We start from the raw sequence: 22698 nt of genomic DNA on the forward strand, positions 1-22698 counted from the left end.
ATAAAAAGATAGATAATAACAAGTGTTGGTGAGGATGTGGAGAAATTTGAAGCCTCATGTATTGCAGGTGGGATTGTAAAACAGTATAACTGTTTTGAAAAACAATTTACCAGGGTCGCCTGGACGCCTCAGTCAGTTAAGCATCCAACTTGTGATTTCGGCTCAGATCATGATCTCACGGTTTGTAGGTTTGAGACCCATGTCAGGCTCTGTGCTGAGAGTGCAGAGCCTGCTTGGGATTCTCTTTCTCTCTCTCTTTCTTCCCCTCCCCCATTTGTTCTCTCTTTCTCTCTCTCAAAATAAATAAATAAAACAAAACAAAAGAAAACAAAAAATACCCAACAGTTTACCAGTTCATCAAAATGTTAAACATAGAGTTACCATATGACCCAAAAATTCCAACCCTAAATAGACACCCAGGAAAAATGAAAACATACACCCACACAAAAACTTGTATATGAATGTTCATAGTTACACTATTTATACTAACCATAAAGTGTAAACAACTCAAATTTCCATCAGTTAGTAGTTGGATAAACAAATGCATATATATATTTTTTTATTTTAGAGAGAAAGTGCAAATGGGGGGAGAAGGGCAAAGGGAGAGAGAGAGAGAGAGATGCGGGGCTCAATTCCATGACACTGGGATCATGACCTGAGCTGAAATCAAGAGTCAGACACTCAACCACTGAGTCACCCAGGTGCCCCTGTGGTATATACATTTAATGAAATTATCACTCAGCCACAAAATAAATTAAGTACTAAAACATGCTACAAAATGGATGAGACTTGAAAACACTATGCTAAATGAAAGAAGTCAGTCACAAAAGGCCACATATTGTATAATACCATTGATATAAAATATCCAGAATGGATGAATCTGTAGAGAGAGTAAGTAGATTCATAGTTACCAGGGGCTGGACAGGGGAAAATGGGAAGTAATTACTAATGAGTACAGAGTTTCTTTCTTTTTCACAACAACCTTATGAGGTGGATATTATTATTATTATTATTCCCATTTTAAAGAATCTAAGGCTGAAGGAGTTGATGTAACTTGCCCAAAGTCCCAAAACATCAAGTGATGGAGCCACAAAATCAAACCCTAACGGGCCAGGTTCCCCAGCTGGTGCTCTCCACTTCCATTCATGCACTTTCCATTTTCCTGCACTCCCTTCCTTCCTGCACTTTCCATTTTCCTGCAATGGATGCTACCCTCCAATCTCCACTTTCTTCTCCACCTCCAGGGATAATAAAATGTCATCATTCATCAGTAAGATCCAAGTTGTGCCCTTCAGAAGCTCAAAGTCTAGTAAGGAATCAGACACATAAACAAACCATTTCAAAATCATGTGATAGAAATATAGAGGCAAGGGCCTCTCTCTCTCTCTCTAAATAAACTTAAAAAAAAAAGAAATATGGAGACACAATTGATTCTGCTTGGGGGGTCAGAAAATATTTCATTAGTTTTCTGTGCACTTGGAGTCATCCTTGACTTTTATCTTTCTCTCACATCTCACTTCTAATCCCTTAGCAAACCCTAGTGGCTCTACTTTTAAAATATATCCAAGATCTGACCCCTTGCTGCCATTTCCACTATCACTGCTCTGGTTCAAGCCGCCATCTTCTCTTGGTTGGAGTATTATACCAGCTTCTCAACCAATCTCCTTGCCTTTGCCTCAATCTGTTTTCTACACAGCAGTCAGAGAGACCTTTTTAAAAATAAGTAATATAATATCACTCCTCTCCTCAAAATGACTTTTAATAACTTCCCATTTCTCTCAGAGTAAAACTAAAAATTCTTACGAGAAATGGCATGGCTAGTAGGCCTAACATGCTCTGCCTGCCCTCTACCTTCTCTTCCTTCTCTGACCTCATTTTCTTCTGCTTTCCCCATCTCCCTTGATACAGCCAAAGGAGCTTCCCTGATCCTCCTTGAGTATGCCAAGCAGGACTTTGGCACTTACAATCCTTTCCACAAAGAATACTTTTACCCCAGGCACTCATATGGCTTACTTCCTTCAGATGTCATCACAAATGCTGTCTTGTGGAGGTGGTCTTCCCTGACTATGTTATATAAAATGCCTGTACATTAGCCCCACGCTTTTATCTCCCTTGCCCTACTTTACTTTTCTTTATAGTACTTGTCCTGGGCCATTATGTATTTATTTGTTTATGATCTATCCCCTCTACCAGAATACAAACTCTGTGAAAACAGAGACTTTATCTGTTTTGTTCTCTGCTATATCCTTTGCATTGAAACAGCATAGCAGGTGCTCAAAAAATATTTGTTCAATGAATCAATGAGTGAATGTTTCCTATTTTGAGGTGAATATAATAAAGATGTTTTATAGTACTATTTTCTGAGCTCCAACCACCAAAGAAATGACACATATTCTTCAAACACTTTGTGAATTAGGAACATTTTAATAGTATCAGTGGGGAAACTAATTAAATTGCTCTGATAGTGCTTAAAATACCTCATTGGAATTAGTCAAGAGTCTCTCAAACAGGTGTTGAAGCAAATGTACCATCAACACTGATGGTACTGGAAATACTGAAATACTTCTATACCCCAGGTGGTAAAGATTTGGTATTTCTGAGCCCCCATCCTCCAAACACCACCACTTTAAGTGTTCCCCCAACAACCAGACATACTTCCTGCCACAGCAGGGTCCCTCCAAGACCCTACTCCAAAGCTGGACAGCACAGTACCTCACAGGTCATTTGCTACTTAATATCACCACTGGAGGTAGGAGCAACTGGTGGATTAAAGGAAAGACCCTAAAGATGGGGTTATTGAAAATTACAGGGAAATAAACAAACTAATAAAAAGCATCTTGCCATAGCAGCTCACTCCAGTGAGTAATCCTTCCTGCTGCTGACGACAATTTAAATGTCCCACTGTACAAAGAAGATGTCACTTTTTCCAACAGGAATAAAAAGCTCATTAAATTATCACCACAGATGCATATGCCAGTTACTACCACAGCAGTGGTTGTAAAGATTTATATATTTATCTATGAGTCACCTTTTATTTTTTTCTATTTTTTTTAATGTATATTTATTTTTGGGAGAGAGACAGACAGCATGAGTGGGGAAGGGGCAAAGAGAGAGGTAGATACAGAACATGAAGCAGGCTCCAGGCTCTGAGCTGTCAGCACAGAGCCTGATGCGGGGCTCAAAGCCATGAACTGCAAGGTCATGACCTGAGCTGAAGTCGGATGCTGAACTGACTGAACCACCCAGATGCCCCTATGAGTCACCTTTTCTTTGCACATTACTGTTAACCTGTTTTACAGAGTCTCCAGAATGAAATAAGGCTGCTTGGGATTATTCTGATGTCAATGCCTTGACAACAATTGATAAGCAGAAAGCTAAAGAGACTTTATCTTTCCTGATAGGTGGCCTTTCCTTGTTCCATCCTCTCCACCACATTTAATAAAAATGAGTTTGGGTTTATATTTGCCCTTTAATATGTAGCTAATCAAATGAATCACACAAGATAAACATTTACCAGTTCTGAGAAGAGAGATCTCATTTTATAAGCTTACGTAAGCAAATGACACTGAGACCTTTGAAAGACATTCTGATTTAACTCCTAGGTCTGTTCTGAAAATACAGAAATTCTTTTAAATTCATATTTCACAATAGAATTTGTATTATTATAGCCACGTTTTAAATGTAGGCCACTTACAATTACTTGAAAAATAATAATAAAAATATAATATCAGAACATACCTTGAAAAAAATCTGGAGGAAAATACACGACTGTTAATAGTGTTTCTCTGCTAGGGAGAGATAAGAGAGGACTTTCACTTTCAACATTATTTATTACTGTATGTTATTTTTATTCACAGATAAAAAAGCAATAAAGAGTTTTTAAAGTAGGAAAGCATGGAGACATGAGAAGATATCAGTTAGCAAGGACAAGGAGCTCTCCTTCAAATACCCCAATGTTTTTGAAGCCTACAAATCAATAACAAAAATACCATTTCACAGATCTTTAATTCAGTCTGAAATCCCCTTCTTCAAGGTCAGAGAGAAGTTAATAAAGCATTGGCCTGGAACAGTTACTGTCACGTGTACACACAGGACTGTCATGAACACCAGCCAGGAGCTTTTGAGCTCAGTGACACAATGTCTATAGCATAACTGGTGCTGCCTACATCACCCCCACCTGAAGAGGAGAAGGGATTTCTCAAAACCTAAAAGCCTTCGATTTAGAATTAAAAAAAAAAAAAAAAAGAATGAAAAGGAGAAAGATGTAATGTTTACTTACAAAAAAGAAAACTATCTCATTCTATTAAATTTTTATCTTGGAATCCTGCATTAAAAAAAACAACAACAACTAAAGAAAGTCCAGTGAGTCATAATTGCCAACATTCACTGAGCTATTCCTGCATGCTCAGGAATGTTACTCTCCACATCAGGTGCATGAAGCAATAATGTTATTAGTCTCCCCATTTTTCCTATTAGAACACTGTGGCTCAAAGAGATTGTCCAAGTTCAACTAGCTCATAAGTGGGAGCTAGGAGCAATCCAGACAGACAAGATTGTGCTCCATATCTACTACTCCATCATGATAACAAATTAGTAATTAGTAATGGAAATGATTAAGACTACACTTAATGAACCAAAAAGGTATACATTCAAGTATAATGTAGTTGCTCTATAAACTTTCACCTTAATGAAATATGTTTCAAAATCTGCCTAATGTATTCTGAATTTCTGTCAAACTAAAATTCAGCACCGGATGAATTTTTGTTTAACATTTTACAATATTTTTATCAGTATTCTTAATCCTTCTTCAAGTGTATAAAGAACCACTTAAATTTTCAGAAGGTCATATTAATCTAAATTGATTAAATGGATGCTTAAACAGACTTGAAAACAATTTCTACCCAAAGATTGAATCATCTATCAACTACAAGCCCGACGGGGGAAGATATTGATGTCTGTGTACCTTTCATTTTAAACAATATTTACAGTTCAGTGTTTCTCTGAACAAGAAGCCTTGAGGTAGCCCGTACGTGAAAATTCCCATCACTATGGTAACCAGAAATGGCAATGATTGCACAGTGATTCATCATGTACCCCAAACAGAAATTGTTTGCCAGGGACAGAGAAACAACTCAAAGCCACGCTTTATTGGAAAAGAACCCAGTTAAAGAATAACCTGGGGTGGTAGTTGTTTTTAAGTTTTTGTCAAATTTTTGTACTTGTACGTCAGGGCATCTATCTTAATACTAACTCCAGTTCAAAGAGGTAATTAATATGTCTCCTAAAGAAATGTTCATGAAATTTATTCATTCACTCATTCAATAAATGATTTGCACAAAGTAGGTGTCCTCCATGGTAGGTGCTATGCGAGTAATATGCGAGGGGCATATTACTATGAACAAGATAGCAGGAGGCCTGCCTCACTGAGCTTTCAGCATGACTAATAAGCAAATAGGCAACAAGGAGATTGTGTGATACACGGTTTGCTGCCTGAAGTACAGTATGCTCTGGGTAACTGGGGCACACATAACTTCCCAGAGGAAATCATGACTAAGCTGAAACCTGACACAAGAGGATGAGCTAACCAATCAAAGCAAGGTGGAGAGGTGTGCAGGCCTCACAGGGAGCCAGACAGAGGAAGAAGCAGGCATTTGGTAACTGAACAGATGTAGACATAAGGGAGAGCAAGGAGACAGGTTTCTGCTTGACCAATTAAATGGGTGGGGTTGCCATTTATTAAGATGGGGAAACACAAAGATGAGCAAGATTTGAGAGAGGGTGAGAGGAAAACAATGAGTTCAGTTTCTGACAGGGTGACTTTGAAATGTCTCCAAACGAAGATTTCTAAGAACACTCAAAACTAGAGTCCAAAGATCAGAACGAGAACTGAGTTAAGGATAGACTGGAAAGCCATCAGCAAAGAGCTAATAACTGAAGCCACAGACTTGGACAAGACTCCAGGGAGAAATTGGGGTGCCTGGGTGGCTCGGTCAGTTAGGCATCTGACTTCAGCTCTGGTTGTGATCTCACTGGTCACAAGTTCAAGCCCTACTTCAGGCTCTGTGCTAACAGCTCAGAGTGTGGAGCCTACTTCAGATTCTGTCTCCCTCTCTCTCTGCCCCTCCCCTACTTGCTCTCTTTCTCTCTCTGTCTCCAAAACAAATAAAGACATTTTTTTTAAAAAAGACTCCAGAGAGAAAGTGGGGAGTTAGCCCAGAAATGAGAGTTTAGGAGGGAAATTTAAGGCAGAAGAGGAGTCACGACAGAGACAGAAAGAGAAACCAAAGGGGTGCCTGGGTGGCTCAGTTGGTTAAGTGTCTGACTTCCACTCAGGTCATGATCTCACCACTCATGAGTTCAAGCCCCGCATCAGGCTCTGTGCTGACAACTCAGAGCCTGGGGCCTGCTTCAGATTCTGTCCCTCTCTCTCTGCCCTGCCCTGCTCACACTCACACTTTGTCTCTAAAAAATAAATAAACATTAAAAAGAGATAAGAAAGAAAGAAAGAAAGAAAGAAAGAAAGAAAGAAAGAAAGAAAAGCCCAAGAAGTTGGAGGAAAAGTATGAGTGTGTATCTTGGTACCTAAAAGAAAGAATGTTTCAAGGAGGCCTGGTCAACAGTGCCAATTTCTGATGCAAACTCAGGGAAGATAAAACCTAAAAAAGTAAATGTTGGATTTGGCAGCCAAGAAGTCTTTGATGACTATTACAAGAGTCATTTCCAAGAAAGGTGAGAGGGAAGTCAGCCTGGGATAAATTGAAAATTGGCGAAGGAAGTAGAGATATAAACTGTGGACTTCTTTTTCAGGAAGTTTGGCTCTAAAAGGAAGGAGAGAGATAAAAGAGGAGCAGGAGGGAGACAGGTTAAAGAAGGATAAATGGTATGTTTGTATTTTTTTTTAATATTTATTTATTTATTGGGAAAGCGCAAACAGGGGAGGGGCAGAGAGAGAGGGACAGAGGATCTGAAGCAGGCTCTGCACTGACAGGCTGACTGCAGTGAGCCTGATGCAAGGCTTACACCCACAAACCACGAGATCCTGACCAGAACCGAAACTAAGAGTTGGGTGCTTAACTGAGCCACCCAGGTGCCCCTGTCTGTATTATTATTTTTTTAAATGTTTATTTATTTTTGACAGAGAGAGAGAGAGACAGAGCATGAGCGGGGGAGGGGCAGAGAGAGAGGGAGACACAGAATCGGAAGCAGGCTCCAGTCTCTGGGCTGTCAGCACAGAGCCCGACATGGGGCTCGAACTCACAGACCGCGAGATCATGACCTGAGCCAAAGTCGGACACTCAACCGACTGAGCCACCCAGGTGCTCCTCCTGTCTGTATTATTTTAAGTTGAGATACACATGAGCAGTTATGTCAAAATTTATGATAAGGGAATTTAAATTATGCTAAAGAAAAAACTCAAAAGTATGAATATATTACCATATATCATATAGAGACATATTCAGTTCCCCCAAAAGAAGAAAATACATCAAGTTCTCATCAAGACAATCACCTAGTTACAAACATACTTAAGTCATGTTAACTCTCAAGAGCTGGTGAAATAAAGCATAAAGTGAACAAATTTTAAACCAGGAAGCAGCATGTTACAGCAGAAAGAGAAATGGATGAGAAATGACTACTATTGGAGAAAAGACCCTACACCATTCCCTCCCCTCCTACCATCCAATAGTGCAAAAAACATTCTTTGGCATTGAATGAAAGAATAAGTTTGAGCATAATATATAAAAGAAAATTAGGTAATTATTCAATAGCTTTTTAGATTTAGATATTACTCATTTTTATGGGAAGCAGACATTATTAAATATTTACCAGCTTTGGAGTTTTCAGGATGCTTGTCAGGGTGACATTCCAAGGCTCTGGCTTTAAATTCCGCCAGGATTTGTTCAACCTAAAACAAAAACTGATGTTAAAAATAAGGATTCCAAATTAAACAGCATAAAGAAAGAAGTTGGGCATCATTCCTTTTCAAAACAGCCATGATCAACCCAACTTTTATTGTGATCCTTGTATTTGTATTTTGACATTTTACTCTAAGAAATAATGCCTTGATAATGAAATTCAGAAAGCATTCAATAAAAACTTCTGTCCAAATAACTGATAACAGTTTAACTTGCTACTGCAGTTAGATGATAGCCCAAGACACCTGTGAGCTCAATATATTTAAATGTCACAAATGGTCAGATAGGTTTATTCTAAGAATACATAGAAGAGGCGTTCACTCATCTGAGTTCTTCAAAAGATGCTTAGTCATCATTCATTATTCAAGGATGACTGTCTAGTTTATAAATGACCCATTATAAAGTTCCCTCTTTAGGCCTTTCGTGCCCCTCTTTTTTTTATTAAGAATTTCACAATTAAAAGGACATAATTCAAACCTGTTAATTTTGTTACCAATTAACAGTGTAGTTGGAGATTTTGATTGGGAAAAGAGAAACTTCAGCCAAACTAATATGAAGTTTGAGAGGCATTTTGATTTGATTTGATTTCACTCAGCCATCTAAACCTTATTATCATGCATAATCAATACTTGTCTTTGTTAATTATAATTCCAGTGACAGCAGCAGGAGACAACAGTGGTTATGTGGCTCCACAATATAATTTGTTTTATTTTGTTTGTTTTATATTGTTTTTTAATTTTTATTTTAAGTAGGCTCCACACCCAACGTGGGGCTCAAACTCATGACCCTGAGATCAAGAGTCACATGCTCTACTGACTGAGCCAGGCTGGTGCCCCTGATTGCTTCATTTTAAAGCCCAGTTCTGCCAGAGACTTTAGGCAAGTTGTAGAACTTCCATGTGCCTAGTTTCCTTATCTTTATATTACATGAATGATAGAAATAGAGCATTTAACACAAAGCCTAATTGTAGTAAGAACTCAATAATAATAGCTAAAACTAAATGTCAGTGGTTAAGTAACTTGTCTGAAATCATTTAACTAGTTACTAAAAAAGCCAAATTTTTTGTTAGCTAAGAAGTTGGACTTCAAATCCAGTAATCTTTTTTTTTTTAATATTCATTTATTTTTGATAGAAAGAGCATGAGCAGGGAAGGGGCAGAGACACAGGGAGACAGAGGATCTGAAGTGAGCTCTGCGCTGACAGCAGCCAGCCCCTGATGCGGGGCTTGAACTCATGAGCTGTGAGATCATGACCTGAGACAAAGTCGGACACTCAACCAACTGAGCCACCCAGGTGCCTCTCAAATCCAATAATCTTAACCAATGGCAGAATTCTTAGGGATCTATTACCAAGTTTCATATTTACTATCCACTAATTAATGAAAGGAAAGGACCTCTTGTTTGAGAAACAAATTCTCAAGAGGCTCAGCTTAAAATTGTCATAAGACTCATGGTAAAAACATAAATTTATCAGCTCCATGTCATCCTTAATCAATCCTTGGAAAAAATTTTCTTCACTTTTATAGAGCCATGCTGTAGGGAAGCCTGGCTGGCTCAATTGGAACAGCATGTGACTCTTGATCTCAGGGTTGTGAGCTCAAGCCCCACCTGGGTGTAGAGATTACTAAAAAATAAAATCTTTAAAAAATAATAATAATACAGCCAGGCTGTACTAGATAAGCATATGCATTAAATGCCCAGACTAATAACTATTCTTTTCTTTGTTAAGCATCTACTGGGAATCCAGTAGAATAACAGGAAGAGATAGACTTCCTGTTCAGAACTGTGATTAATTGTGTTTCCTCTTCCTAGGTGCTCCCTAGGAGTGACCTATAGTGACCTATAGTTACGACAGAGTGACCTATAGTGACCATAGAGTCACCTATAGTGACCATCAGTCACTATAAACTGCTTATATAACAAAGAAAATGAGACTGAGACTTGTCTTTAAATTTTAAAATACTAAAAATTCTAAAGATTCTAGTAGTAGTAGTAAGCATTTTTAATTAAGCTATTTATGAATTTCATAATCTCTCTTTGAAGATACTTATATCAATACAGAACAAAAAGTAAAAGTTCCTTTACCCCTTAGCCCCCCAGGATAACAGGTTTCACCCTTCAAGATACATTTTTTACACACTTATACACATATTTATGTATATATGTATTGGAGGACTTTAATAAGATAAATGGATAAAATTATACATATCTATCAAAGGTAGGAAATTCGGAGGGTTTTTTTTGTTGTTTTATTTTTTCATTTTTATCCCATTAAGAAACATTCTAGTATAAGTCCATGGAAGCAAATGTACTAAAATGGTTAATTCTCAATAATGCTAATGTATGTGATTGTTAGTTTCTCATTTATATTTTCTTTACTTTGCCAAATTAATATTTAAAAAAATTAAGAATAGTCCATATCTGCCTTTCATTACTTTTTATAGTTTTAGTGTCACAAAATTTATTACAAATCTCCTAGGTAGGCTGGTTCTGGGTAAACCAACTGGTAAAGCAGGTTAGTTTGTCTTGGGAATGTTCCATTTATCTCCTGGCATCCCCACCCCATGTGCTCATACCAAGTGTAGTCCATGGACAAATGAGGCCCTCCATGTCAAGGTCCACTGAATCCTGTTTTCCTGATCCAATGTTCAATGGTCTGGAAAACTGCCTATTATGCTAGCCAATAAACATACAAACAAATGTTCAACTTTACTCATAATCAAATAGATCAAAACATCTAAGGCATGATAATGACCAGTGTCATTGAGGGTACAAAGAAATGAACATTCTCATACTCTCTTGGGGAGGATGCAAATTTCCTGAAAATAGATATATACAGAGATCTATCTATCTATCTACCTAGATATCAAAGAGTGATAGAATTGGAGATATTTATGTATATGTATATATACATAAAAGTGTATAGTTTTTTTTACTCTTTGATATAACAATTCCAATATAGAAATTTGTCTAAGGAGATAGTCAGAGGTGGGAAAATTATTTAGTTATAACAAGGTTCAATGAATAAAATGTTATAAATTTTAAACAAAACCTTATGTGTCCAGTAATAAGATATTAAAGTTAACTGAAATATTTCTTAGGCTGAGGTATTTTACAGTCATTAAAAAAATCATCTTGTAGGGACACCTGGGTGGCTCAGTTGGTTAAGCATCTGACTCTTTTTTTTTTTTAATTTTTTTTAACATTAATTTATTTTTTTGAGATAGAGACAGAGCATGAACGGGGAAGGGTCAGAGAGAGAGGGAGACACAGGATCTGAAACAGGCTCCAGGCCCTGAGCTTTCGGCACAGAGCCCGATGCGGGGCTCAAACTCACAGACCATGAGATCATGACCTGAGCTGAAGTCGGACGCTCAACTGACTGAGCCACCCAGGCGCTCCAAGCAGCTGACTCTTGATCTTAGCTCAGGTCATGATCTCATGGTTGGTGAGATTGAGCACCACATCAGGCTCTGGGCTAATGGCTCAGAGCCTGCTTGGGATTCTCTCTGTCCCTCTCTCTCTACCCCTCTCCTGCTCATATTCTCTCTCTCTCTCTCTCTCTCTCTCTCTCTAAAAAAATAGATAAATAAACTTTAAAAACTCATCTTGTAGTAGAAGACTTTTAATAATCTGAGAAAAATTATATAATATAGTTCTATGAAGAAATGTAAACTACAAAGCATTATATGAGGCATAAAACCATAATGTTTTACCTTAAAAGGGATTATAATATATGTATATATATACATATATAATAACAATAATAATAGCTAAGATTTATTAAGACTTATTATATGCCAAGCACTGTTCTAAGCACTGTGCATATAGCATCTCATTTAATTCCCACAACTCTGTGAGGTGGGTACTGTTATTATTCCCATTTTACAGATTAAGAAGTCAATACACAGAAAAGTTAAGTGGTTTTCCCAAGGCCATAGGGCTGGTAAGTAGCAGAGCCAGTATTTGAACTCAGGCAGTCTGACTCCATACACATATAGACATGCACATTGTAAATATTAACGCATATATGCATGTATTTACATAACACATAAATATAGCATATGTGTATACACGCACGTATACTCCCAGATTTTAAGCATCTAAGCTAATATTTTTCTCCATGTTCTCTTCATACCCCACATCTTCTTATTGAAAGTATATTAGTTTTTATGGAGCACCCAGTGGCTCAGTCAGTTGAGCATCCAACTTCAGCTCACAGTTTGTGCGTTCAAGTCCCATGTCGGGCTCTGCATTGACAGCTCAGAGCCTGGAGCCTGCTTTGGATTCTGTGTCTCCCTCTCTCTGCCCCTTCTCCATTCACTCTCTCTGTCTCTGTCTCTGTCTCTGTCTCAAAACTAAGGAAACATTAAATTTTTTTTAAAAAAATATTAGTTTTAGAAATTAAACTTTAAAACTTAAAAACTTATCTTTTCCACAGCCTATTAGCACAACATTTTGATCTGTGTCAGCAAATACTCCAGTGTGCAATAGGCACTAATCCGGTTCCCACTTGGATGAATCTTCTCCAGCTTTCTCTGGCCACACAAATGCCTTCTGTCTCTCCCTCTATGTGTCTAAATTTTGACCTAGTCTGATCATTTCAAGCATCATCTCTTCTCTGAAATCTTTTCAGATAGTCTTCCTGTAATTTCTGTTGCACTTACCAACAATACCACATAGCACAGTCCTTATTTTTTCTCTATTTCCTTTGTATTAGTTTGGCTCCTCAGCTGGATGCCAAGGTTCTTATACAATTTCTCACCTTTTTGTTTTGTTTTCTTTTACCCCCATCACTTCTAGTACTGGCCCAATGCCAAGTGTTGAATAAATACTTGATTATAGACTAACAGATGTTCTTTAACACCATTATAGCATAATAGAAGCTTTCTGAAAATTATGATTTATTCATTAAAAGAATGAACTGATTCTAGTGATGGAAATTCATATGCTATAGAAAAGAGAAGACTCATCTTAATAAGTGGGTGAATTAGTATCCATCATTTCAGTTCACTTAGTGTGAAACTGGATTTTTCCCTTATATAAAACTCCAAACGTTAGCAATATTCCCAAAATAAATTCAGTGAGATCATCCTACATCATTGTAATCAAATGATAATCAAAACATAAGCTATAGAAATAATATAAGCCACAAAATATATAATGGTAGTATTGTGTTATAACCCATAAAATACAGTGACTATTAATCCATAGTGACAAAAGTAGTTGAATAAATAAATAAATGTGGGATAAAGGATATATTTTCTCTACAGAAGAATTCCAAGTAATAAATGTAAAGTGAATAAAGAAAATAGAAAGTTACCATTTGGCAAATACCATCGTAGTAACTGTTACAGGCAAGATACGCCAAAAGATGCTAAAATCAGCCAGTGAAAGTCTGAAGTGGAACACTATCGCCTCAAAGAATCTTCACCAAAAATATTTTTTAATTACCAAAGGGAAAATAGTAACCCTACAGTGGAAAAACCTGGCAGAAGAAACCTGAAAAACACAACCTTAACTATGTGTTTAGATCATTAGGACATATTGACATCCCGTACCCAGATACGACACACTGAAAAAGGAACAATATCACTTCAGCAGTATTCTTTCCAAAAACACATAACCTCAGCCTAATCAGGAGAAAACCTGAGACAAACCAAAATGGAGGGACATTCTACAAAATAACTGACCATTACTTTTCAAAGTGTCCAAGTCATGAAAAAAAAAGGAAGGTATGAGAAATTGTCATTGTGAAGGAAACTCAGGGAACAAGACCCCTAAGTATAATAATAGATTCTAGCTTGGATCTTGAAAGAGAAAAAAGACATTAGTAGAAACACTGATGAAATTAGAATGAGACCTATCCTTTAGATCAGAGGTTGAATAACTCTAGCCCAAAGGACATATCTGGCTTGCCACCTGTTTGGTTTTTTGTTTTTTTTTTAAATAAAATTGTATGGGAAGACAGCCTTCTTCATTCATTTACATATTATCTATGGCTACTTTCTTGCAATGGCAGAATTGAATAGTTGTGCTAGAGTCCTGCAAACTCTAAAATGTTTGCTGTCTCAGGGTCAGCACCTAGGAGAAACAAGCAGGATGCCTAGGTTTAAGGAGGTAGCCTTACTCTCATAGACTTTTGCACTTGCACAATCCTGAGAGTTAGTGCCTCCTTAAATTTTGTATCCCAAGTGCTCTGCTTGCCTCACCCTAGTCGTGGCTTGGTCTATCTGGCCCCTTACAAAAAAAAAAAAAAAAAAAAAAAAAAAAAGCTTGCTGGCCCCTGGTTGAGTTAATACTATTGTGCCAATGCTAATTTTCTGATTTGTATAATTTTACTATGCGTGATAATTGTAAATACAATGTTAACATTAAGGGGAGCGGGATGAAGTGTATACATGAACTCTGTGTTATTTTTGCAATTTTTCTTTAAGTCAAAAATTATTCAAACAGGTGGAGCACAGAGGATTTAGAGCAGTGAAACTACTCTGTATGATAAATGTCATTATACATTTGTCCAAACCTATAAAATGTACAAACCCAAGAGTGAACCATAATGCAAACTATGGACTTCGGGTGATTATATCAGTGTAGGTTCACCAGTTGTAGCACGTGTACCATCCTAGTGGAGATGTTGATAACAGGGAGGCTAGGCATTAGTGAAGGGAAGGAAGTATATGGAAAAGCTCTATACCTTCCACTCAATTTTGCTATGTATCTAAAACTGCTTTTAAAAAGTCTGTTAAGAGGCACCTCGGTGGCTCAGTTGGGTGAGTGCCCAACTTCAGACCATGATCTACAGTTCCTGAGTTCCAGCCCCACATCAGGCTCACTGCTATTAGGGCAGGGCCCGCCTCAGATCCTCTATCCCCGCCCCCCCAACCCTTTAGACAGAATTATCTAAATTTACAAAGTTCCAAGTGTCCAGTATTATTGTGTGGCCAAAACAACACCACAACTTATTATGTGCCAGGCACTATTCTAAGTCTTTATTTAGCATGTCTCATTTAATCCCCACAACACCTTTATGAGGTGGGTACTATAATTATTACCCCCATTTGCAGATTAGGAAACAAAGGCATAGAAAAAAATTAAGTCATTTCCCCAAGGTCACACAGCTCGTAAATGGCAAGATTTAAACCCAGGTGGTCTGAAGTCAATAAGGAAGAGAACTAGAAACAAAAAATAGATGTCTCCATTTATCAAGTTTATGCTCAATTTTCAAGACTGTGAAATCTTAAAATCAGGATGCCTTCTTATCATTACTACTGAAATGGTGACCAAATACCAAAAAATCAAATAAAATATACATCAAGGAGATATCTTATTTGATATACATCCTAGTTTGTGGTGTATGCATTCATAAAGACTTTAGAAGATTTCATAACATGTGTCTTTTGTGTAAAATCTGATGCAGGACGAAAAAGCTGATTAACTTGGAATCAATCTGCAATACATGTTTTTGAAATGAGGGTATGTTGTTTTCTACTCAACAGAGCAGAAATCCTCCCATGGTTTATATATGTCATTTCATTAATTTTCAACACAAGCTTTAAATTGTAAGAACTATATATTGAGGGTCTCAGTTTATTAAGCAGCTGTCTCTCAATTTCAGCTCAAATCATGATCTTGCGGTTTGTGAGATCAAGCCCCGGGTCAGGCTGTATGCTGACAGTGAAGAGCCTGCTTGAGATTCTCTCCCTCCCTCTCTGCCCTACCCTGCTCTCTCTCTCTCTCTCTCTCAAAATAAATAAATAAAGTTTTTTAAAAAAATAAACAAACAAATAAATAAATAAATTGTAACAACTATATACTAAAGCAAAAGAATTTTGTGTGTGGCTCAACTCAGTTGTTATAAATAGAATCAACATATTAAGTCGCTTTGAAATTATAACTGCTAAATTGCTTCTTTTTTTTTTTTAAGTAGGGCCCATGCCCAATGTAGAGCTTGAATTCATGACCCTGAGACCAAGAGTCTTCTATTCTACCAACTAAGACAGCTAGGTGCTCCTAAATGCTTTTGAGTATGAACATTTCTGGTCAATTTTTTAAAGCATCAAATCAAGGAATATTTGAAGCAAAAGAAATCCATCCAATACAAATCAATAAAGGAAATGTCACACTAAATACTTAAAAAAATGTAATTGAAATATTTTTTTTGTTGTTGTTGTGAAATATTTTTAAATGGGAAAGATATATATGAAAAGAGGGAAAAGATACATATAAAAAGAATTGACAAAATTGTGACAGATCATTTCATTTTAAATAAATGATTGTAATTTAAACATCTATGGCAGGGACAGAATCAGTAATGAAAGAATTGCAAGACAATGCTTTTATTCTCCTTTTCATACATGCCACAGTACATACAGAGAAGTATGACTATAACTGGTAACAAAAGGGCTGACTGTTATAAACAATACGAACTTTTTTTTTAAGTCTTTTTTTTTTCAACGTTTTATTTGTTTTTTTTGGGACAGAGAGAGACAGAGCATGAACGGGGGAGGGGCAGAGAGAGAGGGAGACACAGAATCGGAAACAGGCTCCAGGCTCTGAGCCATCAGCACAGTGGCCGACGCGGGGCTCGAACTCACGGACCGCGAGATCGTGACCTGGCTGAAGTCGGACGCTTAACCGACTGCGCCACCCAGGCGCCCAGGTCTTTTCAAAACCAATGCTCTTTCTCCTTCAAAGACTGAGGAAACAATCACATAACTATAAAAGAGTGACTAATCGGGTCTAGACATTTATTATGGGAATAGAACAACCTTTACCTTATAACTTAGCATGACAACATTTTTGTAAAATCTAAATTGTGAAGCTTATCAAGTTAAGTGATGTTCCTTTGATTTTAAAAATCTCCTTCAAAAATTATTTGGCAATAGCATAATTCATAATAAAGATAGTAAAAATGGTAATAAGCTTTCTTAATTGCTGTAAGTAAATCACCACCAAATAAACAAGAATAACATATTATCCTAAAGGGAAATATGCAACTAAGAGTGTTATAATCTGGGGTGTGGTGTGTGTGTGTGTGTGTGTGTGTGTGTGTGTGTGTGTTTAACTATAAGATACTTAAGATGACTTCCTCAGTGTGATGAAGATAGAGATTTTAATCCTTTGTGTCCAAGGTCACATTCTATTTTCCAAACAAAATTAAGCACATATTATTACTAAACTCCAGCCTTATGAAACAAAGATAAATAGAAAAATATTTTGCTTGAAAATATTAATATTAATAGCTATGTTTTAGTAATAAAACATTTTAGTAACTATTATATAAAATATAAGATAATATATTCAATAATATAATTGAAATATACTTCATATTCATCTCAATAGTATTTAAAACATTGGAAAACTAGGAATCAATGAAATACTTAAGAAAATAATCAATTGTGATACAACAATAAAATGAAATATGCAACATTAAAATACATATGAAGAGTGTTTAATGGCATGGACAAATCCTTGTTATAATGTTAGCGGGTAAAAAGCAGGAATCAACAAGTAAATATATAATATCTTCCCAAACATATTTCTAAATATATATATATATATGTATATATATATGTATATATATATATATATATATATATATGGAAAAAGACTGAAGTTTAATATACCGAACATTAATAGTATTATCCTTGGGAGATAATTATATCTTGGGAGATAGAATTATAAATGAGTTTTCCATAATTTTTTTAATATATGAAATTTAGAGTTTTCCATAATTTTAAAAACTTTTACAACCTTCATCATTGTCTATGTGGCCCTTTAAAAACATTATTTCATTGTAGATCAAGTGAACAACTATAGAGTTTTCACATGTTTGGTTTCAGAAGCCACCCTTTTAAGTAATTTTTAAGTTAAGATGTTAACATAAAAGGATATTTTTTGGTCTATATAATTTAACTGCTCATATAAGAGTACAAATTTTAATAAAATATTTTAAAATCACTAATTACTAGAAAATTACATTTCATCTCAATTATAGTATAAATTACCATAGTAAAGATATAGCTTATGTGTTCTGTAAAACACTGCCAACAGCATTACAATAAAATTTCAAATATATATTTTTAGTATATTTGAAATAGAGTCTATGGCCATGTGCCCAAATACACATATTCAATCAGAAACATCTGTAAAATCACAAAAGGACACTACTCCAGTAAAGATCTAGGATTTAAATCCTTAACTTTCTCTAAGCCAAACATACTTTAAAGTAATGTAAGATTAGGTTTTTAGGCAATGTGACTAAAAGTTCAAAGTTAAAACCTTAAATAAAAACTTGAAAACCTGTTGTGAAAAAGAACAGCATTATCCACTGTCTTACCGAAGATAGTTCATCACATCCCAGTAACATGTAGTAATCTTCAGTATCTTCTGACCTGTAATTTAGTATTGCATCCATTTCAATTACTAAATCAGCTTTTCTTCCCTGTGAAACAAGAGACAGAATAAGCTGTGCATTAACAGGAAAAGCCTTTTTAAGTCTGGTTTTCAGCAGCACGTTCCAAACAGCAATAACCAGATTTAAGGCTGGCCACAGTCCATATAACAGATGTCATCCTAGACCTTTGTAAACTCTACCTTTCATTGGCTGTTGGCAGAAGAGAAAAGAATAAGTCATGTGCCTAACTGTTGCAGTGCTGCCTGGGATCTGTAGTTTCAGTTTATGTAAGCAATGCACACGAACCATTCCCTTCATAGGTTGGCAAAAACTGTTCATTTTTACGTACTCCCCAAATTAGCCATTTCTCCATCGCCTGTATATTTTTACCTTTTTCTTTTTTTTTTTTTTTTTTAAGAAATAGAAGAAACTTTGAAGCAATGTAATAAAAATCTTAGAATGTGTTAAATCTAAGTAGTGGGCATTTTTCTGAGTGCTTAGAATATTTCATAATTTTTCAAACAGTCTAAGAGTAGAAGGAAATAGACTAGGAGAGCACATTTTCAATCATTTGATAATTTACTCATTAAACAAGTATTTATTGAGAATCTATTTTATATCCAGCACAGTTGTAGGAAATGGTGTGGTAAATAAGTCTCAGTTCTCAAAGAGCTTACATTCTGATGGAGGGAGATAGACAAGAAACATGCAAATAAACAAGATCAATTAAAATAGTGATTTATGGGGTGCCTGAGTGACTCAGTTGGTTAAGCATCCCGACTTCAGCTCAGGAGTGATGTCACATTTCATGGGTTTGAGCCCCAGGTCAGGCTCTGTGCTCACAGCTCAGAGCCTGGAGCCTGCCTTGGATTCTGTGCCTCCCTCTCTCCTTGCCCCTCCCCTGCTCACGCTATGTCTCTCACTCTCTCAAAAATAAATAAACATTAAAAAAAATTAACAGTGATCTATACTATGAAGGAAATAAAACAGGACAGTGAGAAGTAGAACTGTATGATGACCACGTTTGATTCACTGTGCTATCATTCCTGAGATGGCTGTCCAGACTCAGGAGGTATCTAGCCTAGGGTGAGTTCAGGGAGTCTGTGTTTCAGCTCACTGTGGTCCTAGGATATGCAGGTCAGTCTAGGATTTAGAGAAGAACGTCAGTGGTCACAGATACAACATTTTAACCACCTTAACCCTTTAAACATTACCACCTTGAAAAAAGAAACATTTTCACTGAGCTCACCTAACACATTTTTTTAAGGTTTATTTTGGAAATGAAATAAAGCACTGAAGCACCATTTTACAATTCCTTCATTATATATCCTCTCTTGCTAAAATTTCTGTATGGAATTTTAAAATAAAGTATAGAGTTGCCTGGGTGGCTCAGTCAGTTGAGCATCTGACTCCTGATTTCAGCTCAGGTCATGATTCCAGGGTCATGGAATTGAGCTCTTGTCGGGTTTGGTACTGAGTGTGGAGTCTGCTTAATACTCTTTCCCTTCCAGGGTGCCTGGGGGGGGGGGCTCAGTGCATTAAGCGGCCAACTCCTGATTTTGGCTTAGGTCATGAGATGAAGCCTCGCATCCTGCTCTGACAGCTCAGAACCTGCTTAGGATTCTCTTTCTCTGTCTCTCTCTCTCTCTCTCTCTCTCTCTCTCTCTCTCTCTGCCCCTTGCCTGCTTGCACTCTCTCTCTCTCTCTAAAATAAATAAGTAAATAAAATAAAGTATAAATATTTTTGTTTTGGAAACTTCACATCCCTTGGGGTATTTGGAGGCCTACTTGAGTATCACAAAATACAGACCAGAAATAAGACCAGAACAGGCAAATGGCCTTAAAATGATGTGAAGTTGCTGTCGAAAATGGTAACAAGTCGTCAAAAAATCAAACACAGAGTTACCATATGATGCAGCAATTCTACTTCTGGGTATATACCTAAAAGAACTGAAAGCAAGGTGGGAGAGCCTGGGTGGCTCAGTTAGTTAAGCATCCGACTCTTGGTCTCAGCTCAGGTGTTAGCTCAGGTCTTGATCTCAAGGACATGAGTTCAAATCCAGCACTGGGCTCTGCGCTGGGCATGAAGCCTACTTGAAAAAAAAATTTTTTTTTAAACTGAAAGCAAGGACTTTAACAGGTATTTGTACACCCATGTTCATAGCATCATTATTCACAATAGTCAAAAAGTAGAAGCAAACCAAGTGTTTGACACAGGAATAAACAAAATGTGGTATACACATACAATGGAATTGTATTCAGTCTTAAAAAGAAAGGAACTTATTTTTTTTTAATGTTTGTTTATTTTTGAGAGAGAGAGAGAGAGAGAGCAAGCAGAGGAGGGGCAGAGAGAGAGAGAGGGAGACACAGAATCCAAAGCAGGCTCCAGGCTCTGAGCTGTCAGCACAGAGCCAGATATGGGGCTCGAACCCACGAACCATGAGATCATAACCTGAGCCAAAGTCAGACACTTAATCAACAGAGCCACCCAGAAGGAAGGAACTTCTGACACACACTACAACATGGATGAATCTTGAAGACATTATGTTCAGTGAAATAAGCCAATCACAAAAAGACACGTTCTGTATTATTCTACGTATATGAGATACCTAGAGTAGTCAAATTCATAGAGACAGAAAGAAAAGTAGAGGTTACCAGGAGCTGAGGAGAGGGATGAATGGAGAGTTATTGTTTAATGGGTATGGAGTTTTAATTTGGAGAGATGACAAAAGTTGCAGACATGGATGATGGTGATGGTCACACAACTATGCCAATGTATCCAATGCCACTGAACTGTATATTTAAAATAGTCAAAATGGCCAATTTTATGTTATATATGTAAATATTTACCACAATTTTTTAAAAAAGTTATATAAACACTAGACAACTTTGACTAAAAAAAATATTGCTCTTTTACTCTCGATCCTGAGAACAGTGAGGACAATGCTTTGATGTTGTCCTGAAGAACAAAAAGAAAAGATTATTATGAAAGGAATTTTGGTAAAGCACTCTCTTCAGTTTTTCGAATGCAACTGGAAGAATCTTTCTCCTAAACCACCATGTTTTCACATTCTGAATATTTAAGTTCGTAAAGAGTCCCAGTCAACATATGCCAGCAGCAGAAGAAATTGGTACATCCTTTCTGAATTGGAAATTGGCATATCAGAAGTCAGGATTTTAAATGATCTTTGTCTAAGAAATTTCATACCTAGAAACTTATCCAAAGATTATAACCAAGAACAAAGATAGAGCAATAATGATGGTTATTTTTACCAAAACATGATTATACAATGAACATATTTTAGGAAAATTAAATGCTTAGCAATCATACAAATAATATCCACATACAGTAGTATACCATGTGGTCATTTAAACATTTTTTAAGTTTTTATTTATTTATTTAAAATGATGAGAGAGAGAGAGAGAAAAAGTGTGCACCAGCAGGGGAGGGACAGAGAGATAGAGGGAGACAGAATCTGAAGCAGGCTCCAGGCTCTGAGCTGTCAGCACAGAGCCCCTGGCAGGGCTCAAACCCACAAACTGTGAGATCATGACCTGAGCTGAAACCCAGAGACAGACACCCAACCAACTGAGCCATCCAGATGCCCCTCACAATATTTAATTTTAAAAATTTACTTTAATCTACATGTTTTATATCATATATTATGAAAAAATATATTGTAAGTTTACAAGTATAAGGCAATCTACCTTTTTTTCTAAAGGATGATTTTGGAAATAACTTTGTCTTATATCTTATATTCTTAGGTTTTAAAATCATTTTCAGAAATGTTTTCTCTTTTTTAACTCAGAAAAGTTTTCATTACTTACTTTAAAATATATTACCAGACTTTGGGGGGCATAAAAGGTTACCAGGGGGCACCTGGGTGGCTCAGTTGGTTAAGCAGCTGACTCTTGATTTCAGTTCAGGTCATGATTTCATGGTTCGTGAGATTGAGCCTTATATGGGGCTCTGCGCTGACAGAACAGAGCCTGCCTGGGATTTTTCTCTCCTCTCTCTGCCCCTCCCCTGTCCATGTTCTCTCTCTCTCTGCCTCTCTCAAAATAAATAAATAAACATTAAAAAAAAAAGAAAAAGAAAATGCATTCCCACAAAAACTTTAAAGAACAAATAAATAAATATATAAAGAAAGAGCGAGCAGATGTTTTGAGAGAAGTTGGAGTGCCACTTATTTATTTCTACTCTTTCCCCGAAATTAACCTTCAAACCTAGCACAGCATGTCATTATAGGGTATATATATATTTTTTTTCAAGTTTATATATTTATTTTGAGGGAGAGAGAAAACAGGATATGGGCAGAGAGAGAGAGGGGAGAGAGAGAATCTCAAGCAGGCTTCGCACTGTCAGTGCAGAACCCAATGTGGAACT

General features: G+C 36.6%; 1 protein-coding gene across 1 annotated transcript in view; it reads right to left on the reverse strand.

Annotated features, from left to right (window-relative positions):
* Positions 1–18367, reverse strand: part of DNAJC12 (DnaJ heat shock protein family (Hsp40) member C12) — a 36147-nt gene extending 17780 nt beyond the window's left edge. Inside the window, exons 1-2 of the mRNA XM_047071878.1 lie at positions 18255–18367; positions 7825–7903 (exon numbers count right to left, since the gene is read on the reverse strand). Coding sequence (XP_046927834.1) covers positions 7825–7903; positions 18255–18332 — 157 coding nt within the window. The 5' untranslated portion in view covers positions 18333–18367. The remainder of the gene's footprint in view (positions 1–7824; positions 7904–18254) is intronic.
* Between the last annotated feature and the right edge of the window lie 4331 nt (positions 18368–22698).

This window comes from Lynx rufus, unplaced genomic scaffold (assembly GCF_022079265.1).
Source record: "Lynx rufus isolate CCGP_SWC_20201006 ecotype Redwood Valley unplaced genomic scaffold, mLynRuf1.p SCAF_11, whole genome shotgun sequence".
Lineage (NCBI taxonomy): Eukaryota > Metazoa > Chordata > Mammalia > Carnivora > Felidae > Lynx > Lynx rufus.